At 43.5% G+C, this 21,613-nt stretch overlaps 1 protein-coding gene across 6 annotated transcripts in view; it reads left to right on the top strand.

The window, feature by feature from the left end:
* The first annotated feature begins 730 nt into the window (after positions 1-730).
* Positions 731-21,613, top strand: part of LOC129861867 (patatin-like phospholipase domain-containing protein 2) — a 39,393-nt gene continuing 18,510 nt past the window's right edge. For all 6 annotated transcript variants that reach the window (XR_008760678.1, XR_008760679.1, XR_008760680.1 and 3 more), the window contains exons 1-6: positions 731-1,313; positions 1,659-1,891; positions 10,279-10,344; positions 15,876-16,085; positions 17,112-17,172; positions 18,304-18,528. Coding sequence is in view for 1 of the 6 variants with exons in the window: in XM_055933025.1 (XP_055789000.1) it covers positions 1,127-1,313; positions 1,659-1,891; positions 10,279-10,344; positions 15,876-16,085; positions 17,112-17,172; positions 18,304-18,528 (982 nt within the window). In the remaining 5 variants the exon portion in view is untranslated. The remainder of the gene's footprint in view (positions 1,314-1,658; positions 1,892-10,278; positions 10,345-15,875; positions 16,086-17,111; positions 17,173-18,303; positions 18,529-21,613) is intronic.

Raw genomic sequence — 21,613 nt, 5'->3', positions numbered from 1 at the left:
TCTCTTCTCTCTCTCTTCTCTCTCGCTTCTCTCTCGCTTCTCTCTCTCTTCTCTCTCTCTTCTCTTCTCTCTCTCTGATCTCTCTCTTCTCTCTCTCTGATCTCTCTCTTCTCTCTCTCTTCTCTCTCTCTCTGCACTTGATAAACACAAAGTCCCATCAGCTCCTTTTAATGTAGGGCAATGGCTATAAACAACAATATTATTGTCAATTGCGTCTCTAAACTATGTAAACACATTCCTACTGAGGTGGAATAGATTTGTTTTTGTCCCTAGAGGTCTTTGTTGACAATGTTAAAAAAAAAAAAACGTTAAAAAAATGTACCCTTTATTTATCTAGGCAAGTCAGTTAAAGAATAAAATATTATTTACAATGACGGCCCAGTCTTTTAACAGACAGTTTATTAGCTACACAGCAATTAGATTCCTGAGTATGACGAGAGTATGAACGTATTATTGTCTCAAGTTAAAATAAAATGATGTAGGTAATCTGCTGACGGTTAAGAGTAAGAGGAGATGTAGGCAAAATGCGACAGGGACAGGTGACAAACCGGGACACCGAAAAGCCCCTCTCAGAAAAACCAAGAAATTCTGAGTGACGGTCAGATGGGGGGGTTGAGGAGGCCGTCAGAACTCAGCCACTGATAGGACGGGTGTTTCAGGGATAACGATTCTGATTGGACATTGCGATTCAACATCACGCCCTTCCTCCTCGCTGTGTACACAAATGCGACAGAGAGGAACGAAAGTGCCAGAGAAGGAACACAGCTTTCAATGACAGATGTTGAACAGTTTCGCCTGGATAAAGTGATTGTTTTTGGACAAATACGTTACTATTTCTAACAGGCAATTGTCTTACAAAAAGAATAAACGTGTGAGGAAGGGAATGGTGAAGATGTCCTCAAGAACAGAAAGACAATCAACTTGTTGACAGTCAGTCGAGTGTTGAACTATATGAAAACAGACAGATCGCTCAGAGAACGACAAGGAGACAACAACTACCAATAACATTTCCCACACATTTTGAACATTCAAATACTGTGGTATTACGAGCATTTTAGATAACTAGTTGTGAACTTTTGCAGAGCTTTCGGACTTAAGTCGGCTGTCTCTCAGATAGCAGCTAGCTATGTTTCCTCTAGATTCTACGTGGAACATTTCCTTTGCAGGTTGCGGTTTCTTGGGGATCTATCATATCGGTGTAGCGAGTTGTCTACTGGAACAATGTCCTTTTCTAGTCCACAACGCCCGCCACATCTACGGCGCATCGGCAGGGGCGCTCACCGCATCTGCGCTGGTCACCGGAGCGTGTTTAGGTAGGCAGTGATGAACTTTACTCTAATTATTACATAATCATTTGTGTGTGTGTGTGTGTGTGTGTGTGTGTGTGTGTGTGTGTGTGTGAGTTTCGTGCCTTACTTTGCTGTCTGCCCTGTCTGTGCCCTGTCTGTATGTTGATTGTCTACCATTGTTATTGTTACTCACCCTGTGTTGCTTGATGTCAACCTTGTGAAAATGATACACATTCATGTTTTTTCCAGTTGCCATAGAAACGCCCCCTTCGTCATGTCACAACATAATGTTACCACGACATGGGCCTAATGATCTGTATACAAACTGTATAATAACAAGATTCTGACATTATCTTGATTCCTCATCAGGTGAGGCAGGTGCCAACATCATTGATGTGGCTAAGGATGCCCGGAAGCGTTTCCTAGGACCCATGCACCCATCCTTCAACCTGGTCAAGATCATGCGTAACATGCTGTATAAAACCTTGCCACCCGATGCCCACCACAGTGCCACGGGAAGGCTGGGCATTTCACTGACCAGGGTGACCGACGGAGAGAACGTCTTGGTGTCCCACTTCAATAGCAAGGAGGAGCTGGTGCAGGTGAGGGGTCTCAAAACATGTTCTGACTGGAATAAAGGACCATTGAGACACATAGGACTGGTTTCCCAGACGCAGATTAAGCCTGATCCTGGACTTTAAAAAAAAAAAAAAAACATTCTCCATGGAGATTCTATTCTATTGAAATAATCTCAGGTTAACCCAGAACAAACATTTTGCGTAATTTGTCAGATGGTTGATTAAGTTCTGGGTCCATACAGTGGGGAGAACAAGTATTTGATACACTGCCGATTTTGCAGGTTTTCCTACTTACAAAGCATGTAGAGGTCTGTAATTTTTATCATAGGTACATTTTAACTGTGAGAGACGGAATCGAAAACAAAAATCCAGAAAATCACATTGTATGATTTTTAAGTAATTAATTTGTATTTTATTGCATGACATAAGTATTTGATCACCTACCAACCAGTAAGAATTCCGGCTCTCACAGACCTGTTAGTTTTTCTTTAAGAAGCCCTCCTGTTCTCCACTCATTACCTGTATTAACTGCACCTGTTTGAACTCGTTACCTGTATAAAAGACACCTGTTCACACACTTAATCAAACAGACTCCAACCGCTCCACAATGGCCAAGACCAGAGAGCTGTGTAAGGACATCAGGGGTAAAATTGTAGACCTGCACAAGGCTGGGATGGGCTACAGGACAATAGGCAAGCAGCTTGGTGAGAAGGCAACAACTGTTGGCGCAATTATTAGAAAATGGAAGAAGTTCAAGATGATGGTCAATCACCCTCGGTCTGGGGCTCCATGCAAGATGTCACCTCATGGGGCATCAATGATCATGAGGAAGGTGAGGGATCAGCCCAGAACTACACGGCAGGACCTGGTCAATGACCTGAAGAGAGCTGGGACCATAGTCTCAAAGAAAACCATTAGTAACACACTACGCCGTCATGGATTAAAATCCTGCAGCGCACGCAAGGTCTCCCTGCTCAAGCCAGCGCATGTCCAGGCCCGTCTGAAGTTTGCCAATGACCATCTGGATGATCCAGAGGAGGAATGGGAGAAGGTCATGTGGTCTGATGAGACAAAAATAGAGCTTTTTGGTCTAAACTCCACTCGCCGTGTTTGGAGGAAGAAGAAGGATGAGTACAACCCCAAGATCACCATCCCAACCGTGAAGCATGGAGGTGGAAACATCATTCTTTGGGGATGCTTTTCTGCAAAGGGGACAGGACGACTGCACCGTATTGAGGGGAGGATGGATGGGGCCATATATCGCGAGATCTTGGCCAACAACCTCCTTCCCTCAGTAAGAGCATTGAAGATGGTCGTGGCTGGGTCTTCCAGCATGACAACGTCCCGAAACACACAGCCAGGGCAACTAAGGAGTGGCTCCGTAAGAAGCATCTCAAGGTCCTGGAGTGGCCTAGCCAGTCTCCAGACCTGAACCCAATAGAAAATCTTTGGAGGGAGCTGAAAGTCCGTATTGCCCAGCGACAGCCCCGAAACCTGAAGGATCTGGAGAAGGTCTGTATGGAGGAGTGGGCCAAAATCCCTGCTGCAGTGTGTGCAAACCTGGTCAAGAACTACAGGAAACGTATGATCTCTGTAATTGCAAACAAAGGTTTCTGTACCAAATATTAAGTTCTGCTTTTCTGATGTATCAAATACTTATGTCATGCATTAAAATGCATATTAATTACTTAAAAATCATACAATGTGATTTTCTGGATTTTTGTTTTCGATTCCGTCTCTCACAGTTGAAGTGTACCTATGATAAAAATTACAGACCTCTACATGCTTTGTAAGTAGGAAAACCTGCAAAATTGGCAGTGTATCAAAGACTTGTTCTCCCCACTGTATGTGTTGAGAAGAGATTGGAACCGGAACAAGGGAGCTCCACCCTCTCTCTTTGCAATTCTAAATGTCTCCTCCCCTTGCAGAATTGGAAAGATGCTAACAGTTGTGAAATCGTGATTTTTTTCCGAAGCACCTGAACGAATGCCGCTTGTTATTTGACACATCCCGTCGTATCATATCAATAGGTCACGAGTCATGAAGGCAGTCAAATTCCACGTGACCGTTTAGTCACTTTAATTAGGCTTCTCCAAGCTCTGATGCTGCTGATGGTCATTAGTAGCCTGCCAAACGTGCTACCTGCCTGGACCTCAGCACTCTATTGTCCCTCTAATTACTCTGACGTCACTGCAAATGTAATCAAAAATCTAATCAAACATTTCATGAGAACCCATGAGCTCATGTTGCGCAACAGAAAACAGAGTGATGGCTTCTAATAAAAAGAGGAGGACAGATACATATTCTATATTTATTTCTCACCATTACTAATATTAAGCACATTGCTTCTTTTTACAACAGGAATATAGCCTACCTGGCTGGCATGAAAATGAACAATTGAAAGCGTCCTCCATTCTCTGTATCTTTTCCACGGCCCCTGTTTCGATACAGGTGCATGATAAGGGTCCATTCTAAATTAAAACAAATGTCACACGTACAGTTGAAGTCGGAAGTTTACATACACTTAGGTTGGAGTCATTAAAACTCGTTTTTCAACCACTCCACAAATTTCTTGTTAACAAACTATAGTTTTGGCAAGTTGGTTAGGATACCTACTTTGTGCATGACACAAGTCATTTTTCTCACAATTGTTTACAGACAGATTATTTCAGTTATAATTCACTGTATCACAAATCCAGTGGGTCAGAGGTTTACATACACTAAGTTGACTGTGCCTTTAAACAGCTTTGGAAATTACAGAAAATTATGCCATGGCTTCTGATAGGCTAATTGACATCATTTGAGTCAATTGGAGGTGTACCTGTGGATGTATTTCAAGGCCTACCGTCAAACTCAGTGCCTCTTTGCTTGACATCATGGGAAAATCAAAAGAAATCAGCCAAGACCTCAGAAAACTAATTGTAGATCTCCACAAGTCTGGTTCATCCTTGGGAGCAATTTCTAAACACCTGAAGGTACCACGTTCATCTGTACAAACAATAGTACGCAAGTATAAACATCATGGGACCACGCAGCCATCATACCGCTCAGGAAGGAGACGCGTTCTGTCTCCTAGAGATGAATGTACTTGTGCGAAAAGTGCAAATCAGTCCCAGAACAACAGCAAAGGACCTTGTGAAGATGCTTTAAGAAACAGGTACAAAGTATCTGTATCCACAGTAAAACGAGTCCCATATCGACATAAACTGAAAGGCCCTCAGCAAGGAAGAAGCCACTGCTCCAAAACCGCCATAAAAAGCCAGACTACGGTTTACAACTGCACATGGGGACAAAGATCAGACTTTTTGGAGAAATGTCCTCTGGTCTGATGAAACAAAAATAGAACTGTTTGGCTATAATGACCATCGTTATGTTTGGAGGAAAAAGGGGGATGTTTGCAAGCCGGAGAACACCATCCCAACCGTGAAGCACGGGGGTGGCAGCATCATGTTGTGGGGTGCTTTGCTGCAGGAGGGACTGGTGCACTTCACAAATGGACAATGACCCCAGCATACTTCCAAAGTTGTGGCAAACTGCCTTAAGGACAACAAAGTCAAGGTATTGGAGTGGCCATCACAAAGCCCTGACCTCAATCCTACAGAAAATATGTAGGCAGAACTGAAAAAGTGTGTGCGAGCAAGGAGGCCTACAAACCTGACGCAGTTACACCAGCTCTGTCAGGAGGAACGGGCCAAAATTCACCCAACTTATTGTGGGAAGCTTGTGGAAGGCTACCCGAAACATTTGACACAAGTTAAATAATTTAAAGGCAATGCTACCAAATACTAATTGAGTTTATGTAAACTTCTGACCAACTGGGAATGTGATGAAAGATATAAAAGCTGAAATAAATAATTCTCTCTACTATTGTTCTGACATTTCACATTCTTAAAATAAAGTGGTGATCCTAACTCTCTTAAAACAGGGAATTTTTACTAGGATTAAATATCAGGAATTGTTAAAAACTGAGTTTAAATGTATTTGGCTAAGGTGTATGTAAACTTCCGACTTAAACTGTATATTATTTAGAATATGTAAAGACACGATCAAATCAAGAATAGTCTGATGTGTGTGAATTATATATTATCACTTGTGAATGATGCCCAGCATAAGAAACAATGCCTAACCCATAGTCCTATATGTTTTAATAAGGTTAGTATCACACCTCATGTAGCCTAGCCCATAGTCCTATATGTTTTAATAAGGTTAGTATCACACCTCATGTAGCCTAGTCCATAGTCGTATATGTTTTAATAAGGTTAGTATCACACCTCATGTAGCCTAGCCCATAGTCCTATATGTTTTAATAAGGTTAGTATCACACCTCATGTAGCCTAGCCCATAGTCCTATATGTTTTAATAAGGTTAGTATCACACCTCATGTAGCCTAGTCCTATATGTTTTAATAAGGTTAGTATCACACCTCATGTAGCCTAGCCCATAGTCCTATATGTTTTAATAAGGTTAGTATCACACCTCATGTAGCCTAGTCCATAGTCGTATATGTTTTAATAAGGTTAGTATCACACCTCATGTAGCCTAGCCCATAGTCCTATATGTTTTAATAAGGTTAGTATCACACCTCATGTAGCCTAGCCCATAGTCCTATATGTTTTAATAAGGTTAGTATCACACCTCATGTAGCCCATAGTCCTGTATGTTTTAATAAGGTTAGTATCACACCTCATGTAGCCTAGCCCATAGTCCTATATGTTTTAATAAGGTTAGTATCACACCTCATGTAGCCCATAGTCCTATATGTTTTAATAAGGTTAGTATCACACCTCATGTAGCCTAGCCCATAGTCCTATATGTTTTAATAAGGTTAGTATCACACCTCATGTAGCCTAGCCCATAGTCCTATATGTTTTAATAAGGTTAGTATCACACCTCATGTAGCCTAGCCCATAGTCCTATATGTTTTAATAAGGTTAGTATCACACCTCATGTAGCCTAGCCCATAGTCCTATATGTTTTAATAAGGTTAGTATCACACCTCATGTAGCCCATAGTCCTATATGTTTTAATAAGGTTAGTATCACACCTCATGTAACCTAGCCCATAGTCCTATATGTTTTAATAAGGTTAGTATCACACCTCATGTAGCCTAGCCCATAGTCCTATATGTTTTAATAAGGTTAGTATCACACCTCATGTAGCCCATAGTCCTATATGTTTTAATAAGGTTAGTATCACACCTCATGTAGCCCATAGTCCTATATGTTTTAATAAGGTTAGTATCACACCTCATGTAGCCTAGCCCATAGTCCTATATGTTTTAATAAGGTTAGTACCACACCTCATGTATCCTAGCCCATAGTCCTATATGTTTTAATAAGGTTAGTATCACACCTCATGTAGCCCATAGTCCTATATGTTTTAATAAGGTTAGTATCACACCTCATGTAGCCTAGCCCATAGTCCTATATGTTTTAATAAGGTTAGTATCACACCTCATGTAGCCTAGCCCATAGTCCTATATGTTTTAATAAGGTTAGTATCACACCTCATGTAGCCTAGCCCATAGTCCTATATGTTTTAATAAGGTTAGTATCACACCTCATGTAGCCTAGCCCATAGTCCTATATGTTTTAATAAGGTTAGTATCACACCTCATGTATCCTAGCCCATAGTCCTATATGTTTTAATAAGGTTAGTATCACACCTCATGTAGCCCATAGTCCTATATGTTTTAATAAGGTTAGTATCACACCTCATGTAACCTAGCCCATAGTCCTATATGTTTTAATAAGGTTAGTATCACACCTCATGTAGCCTAGCCCATAGTCCTATATGTTTTAATAAGGTTAGTATCACACCTCATGTAGCCTAGCCCATAGTCCTATATGTTTTATTAAGGTTAGTATCACACCTAAAGTGGCCAAATAACTTCTTAAAATTAAGAACATTAATCTGCTTTACAATGAGTGTAGAGACTAATTTAACATTTAATTTATTTTTTATTGAACCTTTATTTAATACAGTTTCAAGTTTGGGGAAGATCATTTTCACCATTAAAACAAAAATACAACTTTATAATAAATGTATTAGATGCATAATCACTTTTGATAATGGTGTTTTCCGCTGATGCAACATTCGCGCTTATCTCCCACTACCGCTGCGCTACTAATGTGAAGAAATAGCCTCGTCGTTTATCAACATTTTAAGTTAAACGTTGTGATCTGTTGCGTCAGAAACATTTCATTAAAAAAAAGGTTTGTATTAATTTGGGGTCAATCGCATCCCACCATTGTCCCAGAATATGTTCTGAATATTTATTTCTCGCACAGAATTGAAGAGGTCGACTTTTGTCCTGTGGGGGATAGTAGATTGACACAGGCTAGTGCTTTTGCTGTTCATCTTGATGGCTGACGAGAAAATACATCCTCAATATGCATTACGGAATGAGATAAGGATGCGCGCAGTTGTAGCCTGTCAGAAAGACCCGATCACATGATGGAGAGCCGCGTTAGTGACACTTCGGATTTGCTAAACACTCAAAGGGAGAAGGCCACAACGCAGCTCTCCAGGCCACAACAGGAATGTTTTTTTAGGGGGCATTACGGCCACAAAGGGGAAGCCGCCGTGAAATTCCAGGCATTATCAAGGGTTTGTCAAAGTGTGAATGAGTGACTAATGAAGTGTGTACAGCCTGCGCAAAAAAACAAAGCAGAGGTCACGCCTTTCAAGCGACTTTTTTCAAATCATCATTAGAGTCGCATCATGCAGCCTTACAACGTATTAAACATCAAAACATATCAGCCCAACGTTTATATCACTACTACAGTTACATGAATAACTCTAAACGAAGCACATAGGAGGACCTGTTTCGTTGTTACCCGCTCAACACAGAATAGCCGCATGTGTTCTCACTCCCTCAAATCCGCTGGAGAAAATATTAAGATTTTATTCAGCTTTGTTCAATTGTATTCTTCATTCTATAAAATAATATAAAATAATGTAAAATAATGTAAAATAATAGAAAATAATAGAAAATAATAGAAAATAATAGAAAATAATGTAAAATAATGTAAAATAATGTAAAATAATATAAAATAATGTCTCGGAATTAAACTAAATTAACTTGTGTAGCCCACAGCCATTAACATACCACTAACATAAGGATAATTCAGAGTATGCTATTCTGTTCTTCTGAAATAGACTACATTTTCTTCATATCATAATGCTTCTTTAGACCTGTCTAAAATAAATAATGGATTTATTGTGAAGATGTAGGCTATATTACATGGAATTATTAGACTTCATAAAATAGCTTGTAGTCTCTGTGTGTGGAGTCCAGGTGATGCTAAATGTGTTTATGTTAATTAACGGTCAATTACCGTGTGACACCGACCAGTTATTGGCTTGACAATCACCGTCCTGATGACATTTCGTGACCGCCACTAGTCAAGACAGTTCTATGGTAACTTCTCTGTCTGAGAGATTACTATTGGAAGGAATTTTCAGTCCAGACTCGGTTTAACTTCTGTTCTGGGGGAAAAGTGGCCCATCGAGAGCTCGTTTTGAGACTGACACGAAACATCTCATAATCATAATGCTAAGTGCAGGTGAGAGTTTTAAAAACACTGACTTGCTGTAAAACTATCTTGACGCTGATTTGCATAAATACTGATTATCGTAGGGCATATCGAGACAGACACGGATCATTAAACATCGTTATAGCCATAAAACCCAGATAGTGATACAAACACTCCCATTGACTCATTTGACCTGTCTCAACTACTCACCTGGAGCCAAAGTACCTTCTGAACTGAAACTAATATAATATAACTAATAACTAATAGGCTTTAAACACTGAGACGTTCAATTACAACGTCACCGATCGAGACATTGACACACAAGACCATGAAAATGTAACACACACACACACACACACACACACACACACACACACACACACACACACACACACACACACACACACACACACACACACACACACACACACACACACACACACACACACACACACACACACGTTAGCTAACCAACTCATGGCAGAATCATATTGAGGTTCACTGAATTAATTATAAATCAGAACTTGATATCACACTGTCACAGTTACTCTACATGAACAGTTGGTGTTTGAGAGGGTGTATTACTCAGTCACACACACACACACACACACACACACACACACACACACACACACACACACACACACACACACACACACACACACACACACACACACACACACATTTGTGTTTTTGTGATGTTGTCTAACAATAATAATGTGTGTGTGTGTGTGTGTGTGTGTGTGTGTGTGTGTGTGTGTGTGTGTGTGTGTGTGTGTGTGTGTGTGTGTGTGTGTGTGTGTGTGTGTGTGTGTGTGTGTGTGTGTGTGTGTGTGTGTGTGTGTGTGTGTGTGTGTGTGTGTTCTGATCCAGGCCTGTGTCTGCAGTGCCTACATCCCTGTGTACTGTGGACTGATCCCCCCTACACTACAGGGTGTGGTGAGTACAACTCTCTTCTTATTGGTTGTCACGATCTGGCCAATGTACAAGGGCAAAGTTCTTCAATTTCTCTTCTTAGAATCTGATGTTAAACCCTAACCCTAACCACACTGCGAACCTTATGCCTAAATCATAACCTTTAAATTAATCCCAGAAAAGTATATTATATATTTGATGTTTACGATATAGGCCATTCTGGTTTTCCATCTTGGCCATATAGTGGTATCTCTTCTTATCATTCATCAAGTGGATTCTACACAACACAAACATACTGAGGACCATTTCAAAACAGATACTTTTCTGGTTTCCAAACTAACCACACGTATGATGCAAAAATGCGTTTTGAGAAAGCACAGCTGTTGTCAGTAGTGACCGTTTTAGAAGAGATGTGATCGTTTTCAAAATGAATTGTTGGCTCTCCCCTCTCTTTGACTCTTATTGGTCAAGCTCTCCCTTTTCCTCACTGTGATTGGTCAAGCTTAAAGTTTGTCCAGCCTATTGACCTTTAATCCCGTTCCCTGACTATGGTTTCCTTGTATTGTTGTTGTCCTTCTTCTCGGCTCAGGGAGAGACAGTTCTCTACTCTTCAATCTCCCCCACTCTCCTCCTCTACCCTCCCCCTCTCCTGTCTGTCTCTATCCTCTCCTGTCTGTCTCTTCTCCTCCTCTACCCTCTCTCTCCTGTCTGTCTCTTCTCCTCCTCTACCCTCCCTCTCCTGTCTGTCTCTTCTCCTCCTCTACCCTCCCTCTCCTGTCTGTCTCTCCTCCTCCTCTATCCTCCCTCTCTCCTGTCTGTCTCTTCTCCTCCTCTACCCTGTCTGTCTCTTCTCATCCTCTCTCTCCTGTCTGTCTCTTCTCCTCCTCTACCCTCACTCTCCTGTCTGTCTCTTCTCCTCCTCTACCCTCCCTCTCCTGTCTGTCTCTCCTCCTCCTCTATCCTCCCTCTCTCCTGCCTGTCTCTTCTCCTCCTCTACCCTCCCTCTCTCCTGTCTGTCTCTTCTCCTCCTCTACCCTCCCTCTCCTGTCTGTCTCTTCTCCTCCTCTACCCTCCCTCTCCTGTCTGTCTCTTCTCCTCCTCTACTCTCTCCTGTCTGTCTCTTCTCCTCCTCTACCCTCCCTCTCTCCTGTCTGTCTCTTCTCCTCCTCTACTCTACTCTCTCCTGTCTGTCTCTTCTCCTCCTCTACCCTCTCTCCTGTCTGTCTCTTCTCCTCCTCTACCCTCCTTCTCCTGTCTGTCTCTTCTCCTCCTCTACCCTCCTTCTCCTGTCTGTCTCTTCTCCTCCTCTACCCTCCCTCTCTCCTGTCTGTCTCTTCTCCTCCTCTACTCTACTCTCTCCTGTCTGTCTCTTCTCCTCCTCTACCCTCTCTCTCCTGTCTGTCTCTTCTCCTCCTCTACCCTCCCTCTCCTGTCTGTCTCTTCTCCTCCTCTACCCTCTCTCTCCTGTCTGTCTCTTCTCCTCCTCTACCCTCCCTCTCCTGTCTGTCTCTTCTCCTCCTCTACCCTCCCTCTCTCCTGTCTGTCTCCTCTCCTCCTCTACCCTCCCTCTCCTGTCTGTCTCTTTTCCTCCTCTATCCTCCCTCTCCTGTCTGTCTCTTCTCCTCCTCTACTCTCTCCTGTCTGTCTCTTCTCCTCCTCTATCCTCCCTCTCCTGTCTGTCTCTTCTCCTCCTCTACTCTCTCCTGTCTGTCTCTTCTCCTCCTCTACTCTCTCCTGTCTGTCTCTTCTCCTCCTCTACCCTCCCTCTCTCCTGTCTGTCTCTTCTCCTCCTCTACTCTACTCTCTCCTGTCTGTCTCTTCTCCTCCTCTACCCTCTCTCTCCTGTCTGTCTCTTCTCCTCCTCTACCCTCACTCTCCTGTCTGTCTCTTCTCCTCCTCTACCCTCCCTCTCCTGTCTGTCTCTTCTCCTCCTCTACTCTCTCCTGTCTGTCTCTTCTCCTCCTCTACCCTCACTCTCCTGTCTGTCTCTCCTCCTCCTCTACCCTCACTCTCCTGTCTGTCTCTTCTCCTCCTCTACTCTCTCCTGTCTGTCTCTTCTCCTCCTCTACTCTCTCCTGTCTGTCTCTTCTCCTCCTCTACCCTCCCTCTCCTGTCTGTCTCTTCTCCTCCTCTACACTACTCTCTCCTGTCTGTCTCTTCTCCTCCTCTACCCTCCCTCTCCTGTCTGTCTCTTCTCCTCCTCTACCCTCTCTCTCCTGTCTGTCTCTTCTCCTCCTCTACCCTCCCTCTCCTGTTTGTCTCTTCTCCTCCTCTACCCTCCCTCTCCTGTCTGTCTCTTCTCCTCCTCTATCCTCCCTCTCCTGTCTGTCTCTTCTCCTCCTCTATCCTCCCTCTCTCCTGTCTGTCTCTTCTCCTCCTCTACCCTCCCTCTCCTGTCTGTCTCTTCTCCTCCTCTATCCTCCCTCTCTCCTGTCTGTCTCTTCTCCTCCTCTACTCTACTCTCTCCTGTCTGTCCCTTCTCCTCCTCTACTCTCTCCTGTCTGTCTCTTCTCCTCCTCTACCCTCCCTCTCCTGTCTGTCTCTTCTCCTCCTCTACCCTCCCTCTCCTGTCTGTCTCTCCTCCTCCTCTATCCTCTCTCCTGTCTGTCTCTTCTCCTCCTATACCCTCCCTCTCCTGTCTCTCTCTCTCTGGGCTTCTTGCTCTATTTTTGTAATGTTAGCATTCTCTCCATCTGCTCTGACTCTTGAGTGACACACATGTGATTTGGCTTTGACTATACAGCTCAATCATTGTCAATTTACACTAAAGTCATAAAGGCACAGTTTCACACAGTAATGTTTTGGCCAGTACTCTAGCTAACTTTCTAACAAGGATTAGATTACATGTGTGTGTGTGTGTGTGTGTGTGTGTGTGTGTGTGTGTGTGTGTGTGTGTGTGTCCGTGTCCGTGTCCGTGTCCGTGTCCGTGTCCGGCGCACCAACGTGACAGGGCCAAGGTTGTCCTCTCCTCTGCTGTCCCCGTGCTGGCTGGGCCTGACGTCACTATAGACACTATCAACTGACATCACATGCCTCCCACACGCACTTTAACCATATTCACTCTAGTATGTTGTTACTGTTACCGTATACACCCTAGTAGATTGTAACTTTTACCGTATACACTCTAGTATGTTGTTACTTTTACCGTATACACTCTAGTATGTTGTTACTTTTACCGTATACACCCTAGTATGTTGTTACTTTTACCGTATTCACTCTAGTATGTTGTTACTTTTACCGTATACACTCTAGTATGTTGTTACTTTTACCGTATACACCCTAGTAGATTGTAACTTTTACCACACTCTAGTATGTTGTTACTTTTACCGTATACACTCTAGTATGTTGTTACTTTTACTATATACACTCTAGTATGTTGTTACTTTTACCATATACACCCTAGTATGTTGTTACTTTTACCGTATACACCCTAGTAGATTGTAACTTTTACCACACTCTAGTATGTTGTTACTTTTACTGTATACACTCTAGTATGTTGTTACTTTTACCACACTCTAGTATGTTGTAACTTTTACCGTATACACTCTAGTATGTTGTTACTTTTACCGTATACACCCTAGTAGATTGTAACTTTTACTATATACACCCTAGTATGTTGTTACTTTTACCGTATACACCCTAGTATGTTGTTACTTTTACCGTATACACCCTAGTAGATTGTAACTTTTACCACACTCTAGTATGCTGTTACTTTTACCGTATACACTCTAGTATGTTGTAACTTTTACCGTATACACCCTAGTATGTTGTTACTTTTACCGTATACACTCTAGTATGTTGTTACTTTTACCGTATACACCCTAGTAGATTGTTACTTTTACCGTATACACTCTAGTATGTTGTAACTTTTACCGTATACACCCTAGTATGTTGTTACTTTTACCGTATACACACTAGTATGTTGTAACTTTTACCGTATACACTCTAGTATGTTGTTACTTTTACCGTATACACCCTAGTAGATTGTAACTTTTACTATATACACTCTAGTATGTTGTTACTTTTACCGTATACACTCTAGTAGATAGTTACTTTTACCATATACACCCAACAATGTGAAATGTCAGAATAATAGCGGAGAGAATGATTTTTTTCTGCTTTTATTTCTTTCATCACATTCCCAGTGGGTCAGAAGTTTACATACACTCAATTAGTATTTGGTGACATTGCCTTTAAATTGTTTAACTTGGGTCAAATGTTTTGGGTAGCCTTCCACAAGCTTCCCACAATAAGTTGGGTGAATTTTGTCCCATTCCTCCTGACAGAGCTGGTGTAACTGAGTCAGGTTTATAGGCCTCCTTGCTCGCACACGCTTTTTCAGTTCTGCCCACAAATCTTCTATGGGATTGAGGTCAGGGCTTTGTGATGGCCACTCCAATACCTTGACTTTGTTGTCCTTAAGCCATTTTGCCACGACTTTGGAAGTATGCTTGGGGTCATTGTTCATTTGGAAGACCCATTTGCGACCAAGCTTTAACTTCCTGACTGATGTCTTGAGATGTTGCTTCAATATATCCACATAATTGTCCTGCCTCATGATGCCATCTATTTTGTGAAGTGCACCAGTCCCTCCTGCAGCAAAGCACCCCCACAACATGATGCTGCCACTCCCGTGCTTCACGGTTGGGATGGTGTTCTTCGGCTTGTAAGCCTCCCCCATTTTTCCTCTCACATAACGATGGTCATTATGGCCAAACAGTTCTATTTTTGTTTCATCAGACCAGAGGAAATTTCTCCAAAAAGTACAATCTTTGTCCTCGTGTGTAGTTTCAAACCGTAGTCTGGCTTTTTATGGCGGTTTTGGAGCAGTGGCTTCTTCCTTGCTGAGCGGCCTTTCAGGTTATGTCGATATAGGACTCGTTTTACTGTGGATATGCTTTTGTACCTGTTTCCTCCAGCATCTTCACAAGGTCCTTTGCTGTTGTTATGGGATTGATTTGCACTTTTCGCACCAAAGTACGTTCATCTCAAGGAGACAGAACATGTCTCCTTCCTGAGCGGTATGATGGCTGTCTGGTCCCATGGTGTTTATACTTGCGTACTATTGTTTGTACAGATGAACGTTGTACCTTCAGGCATTTGGAAATTGCTCCCAAGAATGAACCAGACTTGTGGAGGTCTACAATTTTTTTTCTGAGGTCTTGGCTGATTTCTTTTGATTTTCCCATGTTGTCAAGCAAAGAGGTACTGAGTTTGAAGGTAGGCCTTGAAATGCATCTACAGGTACACCTCCAATTGACTCAATTTATGTCAATTAGCCTATCAGAATCTTCTAAAGCCGTGACATCATTTTCTGGAATTTTCCAAGCTGTTTAAAGGCACAGTCAACTTAGTGTATGTAAACTTCTGACCCACTGGAATTGTGATACAGTGAATTATATATATACTGTCATACTATCAGCACCAGACCAGATAGTGTCCATGTCGCAACGTTTTAACTGACTCTAAATGGTTGCTATTTTAGTTTAGTATCTCTTTGCCTGACGTTCTCTCTCTATCTCTGTCTCCCTCTCCCCCTCTCCCTCCCCCTCCAGCGTTACGTGGACGGTGGTATCAGTGATAATCTGCCTCAGTATGAGCTAAAGAACACCATCACTGTGTCTCCGTTCTCTGGAGAGAGTGACATCTGTCCTAGAGATAGATCCACCAACATGCATGAACTACGATTCACCAACACCTCCATCCAGTTTACACTCACCAACCTCTACAGAGTGTCCAGAGCTCTGTTCCCCCCTGAGCCACAGGTACACACACACACACACACACACCCCTGAGCCACAGGTATACACACACACACACACACACACACACACACACACACACACACACACACACACACACACACACACAAACACCCCTGAGACACAGGTATACACACACACACACACACACACACACACACACACACACACACACACAAACACCCCTGAGCCACAGGTATACACACACACACACACACACACACACACACACACACACACAAACACCCCTGAGCCACAGGTATACACACACACACACACACACACACACACACACACACACACACACACACACACACACACACACACACACACACACACCCCTGAGCCACAGGTATACACACACACACACACACACACACACACACACACACACACACACACACACACACACACACACACACACAAACACCCCTGAGCCACAGGTATACACACACACACACACACACACACACACACACACACACACACACACACACACACACACACAGGTACTGTAGCAACTCACATGAATTTATATATACATGTATTTACATAATGTACTAATGATATGATACTATATGTATTTACATAATGTACTAATGATATGATAATATATGTATTTACATAATGTACTAATGATATGATAATATATGTATTTACATAATGTACTAATGATATGATAATATATGTATTTACATAATGTACTAATGATATGATAACATATGTATTTACATAATGTACTAATAATATGATACTATATGTATTTACATAATATACTAATGATATGATAATATATGCCATTTATCAGCCATTTGTATCCGAAGCGACAGTACATTGTGTGTTTGTTTTAGTACGTGTGGTATGATCCGGGTCAGGAAGTGAAACCACGAGCTTGGCATTGCTACCACCACACATTCTTACCAACCCGGGCCACACAGGACATTACACACTGTTTGTTTACAAGGAGACAGACGGAGACAAACTCTCTGAATGAGAATACTTACCTGTGTCTGCGTTTCTTTGTTTCAGGTTATGAAGACCATGTGTAAACAGGGGTATAAAGACGCTCTCCACTTCCTGAAGAAGAACGGTATGTGACCTTTCTGAGGCTGTAGTTAATGCTTACTGTATATTACAGTCTGTCTGTGATATTACACCGTTTAGTCCCAACGTCCCAACGTTTGATATGTAACCAGACAGACTGACGACCAACCAGACAGACCGATGACCAACCAGACAGACCGATGACCAACCAGACAGACCGATGACCAACCAGACAGACCGATGACCAACCAGACAGACCGATGACCAACCAGACAGACCGATGACCAACCAGACAGACCGATGACCAACCAGACAGGCCGATGACCAACCAGACAGACTGACGACCAACCAGACAGACCGATGACCAACCAGACAGACCGATGACAGACCGATGACCAACCAGACACACCGATGACCAACCAGACAGACCGATGACTAACCAGACACAGCGACGACCAACCAGACAGACTGACGACCAACCAGACAGACCGATGACCAACCAGACAGACCGATGACCTACCAGACAGACCGATGACCAACCAGACAGACCGATGACCAACCAGACAGGCCGATGACCAACCAGACAGACTGACGACCAACCAGACAGACCGACGACCAACCAGACAGACCGACGACCACCCAGACAGACCGACGACCACCCAGACAGACCGATGACCAACCAGACAGACCGATGACCAACCAGACAGACCGATGACCAACCAGACAGACCGATGACCAACCAGACAGACCGATGACCAACCAGACAGACCGACGACCACCCAGACAGACCGATGACCAACCAGACACACCGACGACCACCCAGACAGACCGATGACCAACCAGACAGACCGATGACCAACCAGACAGACCGATGACCAACCAGACAGACCGATGACAGACCGATGACCAACCAGACACACCGATGACCACCCAGACAGACCGATGACCAACCAGACAGACCGATGACCTACCAGACAGACCGTTGACCAACCAGACAGACCGTTGACCAACCAGACAGACCGATGACCAACCAGACAGACCGATGACCACCCAGACAGACCGACGACCACCCAGACAGACCGATGACCAACCAGACAGACCGATGACCAACCAGACACACCGATGACCACCCAGACAGACTGCAGGTTTTTAACTATGTTGTTTGTCTACGTTTCAGGACTTCTGAATCACCCAGGACCCCACAGACCTCTGATAGCTGACGGTGAGGATGAGGAAGATGACATCATGAATGATGATGATGATGATGACGAAGAGCACGAGGAGCATCATGTAGAGAACGAGATCAGACCCAGCGAGGATGGGGTAGTGGTAAACCCCTCCCAATCCAAATCCGCCGTTGAGGATCACATCTTCGAGCATCTGCCACCCAGACTACACAAAGGTAAGATTATAGAACATAGAACGTATAGAACGTAATCCCAGTCAGCAAAATTGGTTGAAAAGATGTTCCTTTCAAATAAAAAGACGTATTTTCAACGTCTTTTGCTTGTAGGGATGGTTAAATAAGGGGGGTGTATCGTTGCCCATTTAGAAGCAACATGAATAGGGGATGTCAACATTTCAACACAAGGCCTTGCTCAAGACCCGTCTCCAGAACATAGTCTCAGAAAGACACGAGACTACTGACAAATATCCAATCAACGAGACTGGCCTTGAGAAAGGCCTTGGAAGTAAGCCTTGTCTGAGCCAGAACGGCCCATAGGACAGGAGTCTGTCTCCTGTTCCTGTAGTGAGACAGCTTGATGTACAGGACACTATTCTATCTCCTGTTACTGTAGTGAGACAGCTTGATGTACAGGACACTATTCTATCTCCTGTTACTGTAGTGAGACAGCTTGATGTACAGGACACTAGTCTCCTGTTACTGTAGTGAGACAGCTTGATGTACAGGACACCCCCTGGACAGGACACTAGTCTATCTCCTGTTACTGTAGTGAGACAGCTTGATGTACAGGACACTATTCTATCTCCTGTTACTGTAGTGAGACAGCTTGATGTACAGGACACTATTCTATCTCCTGTTACTGTAGTGAGACAGCTTGATGTACAGGACACTATTCTATCTCCTGTTACTGTAGTGAGACAGCTTGATGTACAGGACACTATTCTATCTCCTGTTACTGTAGTGAGACAGCTTGATGTACAGGACACTAGTCTCCTGTTACTGTAGTGAGACAGCTTGATGTACAGGACACCCCCTGGACAGGACACTAGTCTATCTCCTGTTACTGTAGTGAGACAGCTTGATGTACAGGACACTAGTCTCCTGTTACTGTAGTGAGACAGCTTGATGTACAGGACACCCCCTGGACAGGACACTAGTCTATCTCCTGTTACTGTAGTGAGACAGCTTGATGTACAGGACACCCCCTGGACAGGACACTAGTCTATCTCCTGTTACTGTAGTGAGACAGCTTGATGTACAGGACACCCCCTGGACAGGACACTAGTCTATCTCCTGTTACTGTAGTGAGACAGCTTGATGTACAGGACACTAGTCTATCTCCTGTTTCTGTAGTGAGACAGCTTGATGTACAGGACACTAGTCTCCTGTTACTGTAGTAAGACAGCTTGATGTACCAGGACACCCCCTGGACAGGACACTAGTCTATCTCCTGTTACTGTAGTGAGACAGCTTGATGTACAGGACACTAGTCTATCTCCTGTTTCTGTAGTGAGACAGCTTGATGTACCAGGACACCCTCTGGACAGGACACTAGTCTATCTCCTGTTACTGTAGTGAGACAGCTTGATGTACCAGGACACCCCCTGGACAGGACACTAGTCTATCTCCTGTTACTGTAGTGAGACAGCTTGATGTACCAGGACACCCCCTGGACAGGACACTAGTCTATCTCCTGTTACTGTAGTGAGACAGCTTGATATACAGGACACCCCCTGGACAGGACACTAGTCTATCTCCTGTTACTGTAGTGAGACAGCTTGATGTACCAGGACACCCCCTGGATAGGGCACTAGTCTATCTCCTGTTACTGTAGTGAGACAGCTTGATGTACAGGACACTAGTCTATCTCCTGTTACTGTAGTGAGACAGCTTGATGTACCAGGACACCCCCTGGACAGGACACTAGTCTATCTCCTGTTACTGTAGTGAGACAGCTTGATGTACCAGGACACCCCCTGGACAGGACACTAGTCTATCTCCTATTTCTGTAGTGAGACAGCTTGATGTACCAGGACACCCCCATGGACAGGACACTAGTCTATCTCCTGTTACTGTAGTGAGACAGCTTGATGTACCAGTACACTAGTCTATCTCCTGTTACTGTAGTGAGACAGCTTGATGTACAGGACACTAGTCTATCTCCTGTTACTGTAGTGAGACAGCTTGATGTACAGGACACTAGTCTCCTGTTACTGTAGTAAGACAGCTTGATGTACCAGGACACCCCCTGGACAGGACACTAGTCTATCTCCTGTTACTGTAGTGAGGCAGCTGGATGTTTAAGTAGAAAGGCCTTGTGCTGAACACCTCCCCATGTAGCTCCAACTGATCCAGTGTTTAGTGCTGCTGACCTTTGGTACAGTCTGTTCTGCCCTGTATTCAGGACATGTTTTGAGTGAGGGAGTGTCTCTTCTTCTCTCTGCCGCTCCCTGTAGGCAGAGAGAAGAACAGCACCAGCTAAATAAAAGCTATGTATTGTTCCCCATGCCTCCCTCTCTATCTCCCTCTGTATCTCACTCTGTATCTCTCTTCTTCTCTCTGTAACTCCCTCTGTAGATCCCTCTGTAGATATGTATTGTTCCCCATGCCTCCCTCTCTATCTCCCTCTGTATCTCACTCTGTATCTCTCTTCTTCTCTCTGTATCTTCCTCTATATCTCTCTTCTTCTCTTTGTAACTCTCTCTTCTTCTCTCTGTATCTCTCTTCATCTCCCTCTGTATCTCTCTTCTTCTCTCTGTAACTCTCTCTTCTTCTCTCTGTATCTCTCTTCTTCTCTCTGTATCTCTCTCTGTATCTCTCTTCTTCTCTCTGTAACTCTCTCTTCTTCTCTCTGTATCTCTCTGTAGCTCCCTCTGTAGCTCTCTCTGTATCTCTCTCTGTAACTCTCTCTTCTTCTCTCTGTAACTCTCTCTTCTTCTCTCTGTAGCTCCCTCTGTAGATCCCTCTGTAGATATGTATTGTTCCCCATGCCTCCCTCTCTATCTCCCTCTGTATCTCACTCTGTCTCTCTTCTTCTCTCTGTAACTCTCTCTTCTTCTCTCTGTATCTCTCTGTAGCTCCCTCTGTAGCTCTCTCTTCTTCTCTCTGTATCTCCCTCTATATCTCTCTTCTTCTCTCTGTAACTCTCTCTTCTTCTCTCTGTAGCTCCCTCTGTAGATCCCTCTGTAGATATGTATTGTTCCCCATGCCTCCCTCTCTATCTCCCTCTCTATCTCACTCTGTATCTCTCTTCTTCTCTCTGTATCTTCCTCTATATCTCTCTTCTTCTCTCTGTAACTCT

Source organism: Salvelinus fontinalis, chromosome 9 (assembly GCF_029448725.1).
Source record: "Salvelinus fontinalis isolate EN_2023a chromosome 9, ASM2944872v1, whole genome shotgun sequence".
NCBI classification, from domain to species: domain Eukaryota; kingdom Metazoa; phylum Chordata; class Actinopteri; order Salmoniformes; family Salmonidae; genus Salvelinus; species Salvelinus fontinalis.
Note: the sequence above shows the minus strand (reverse complement) of the source record. Positions and strands in the feature narration are given on the sequence as shown.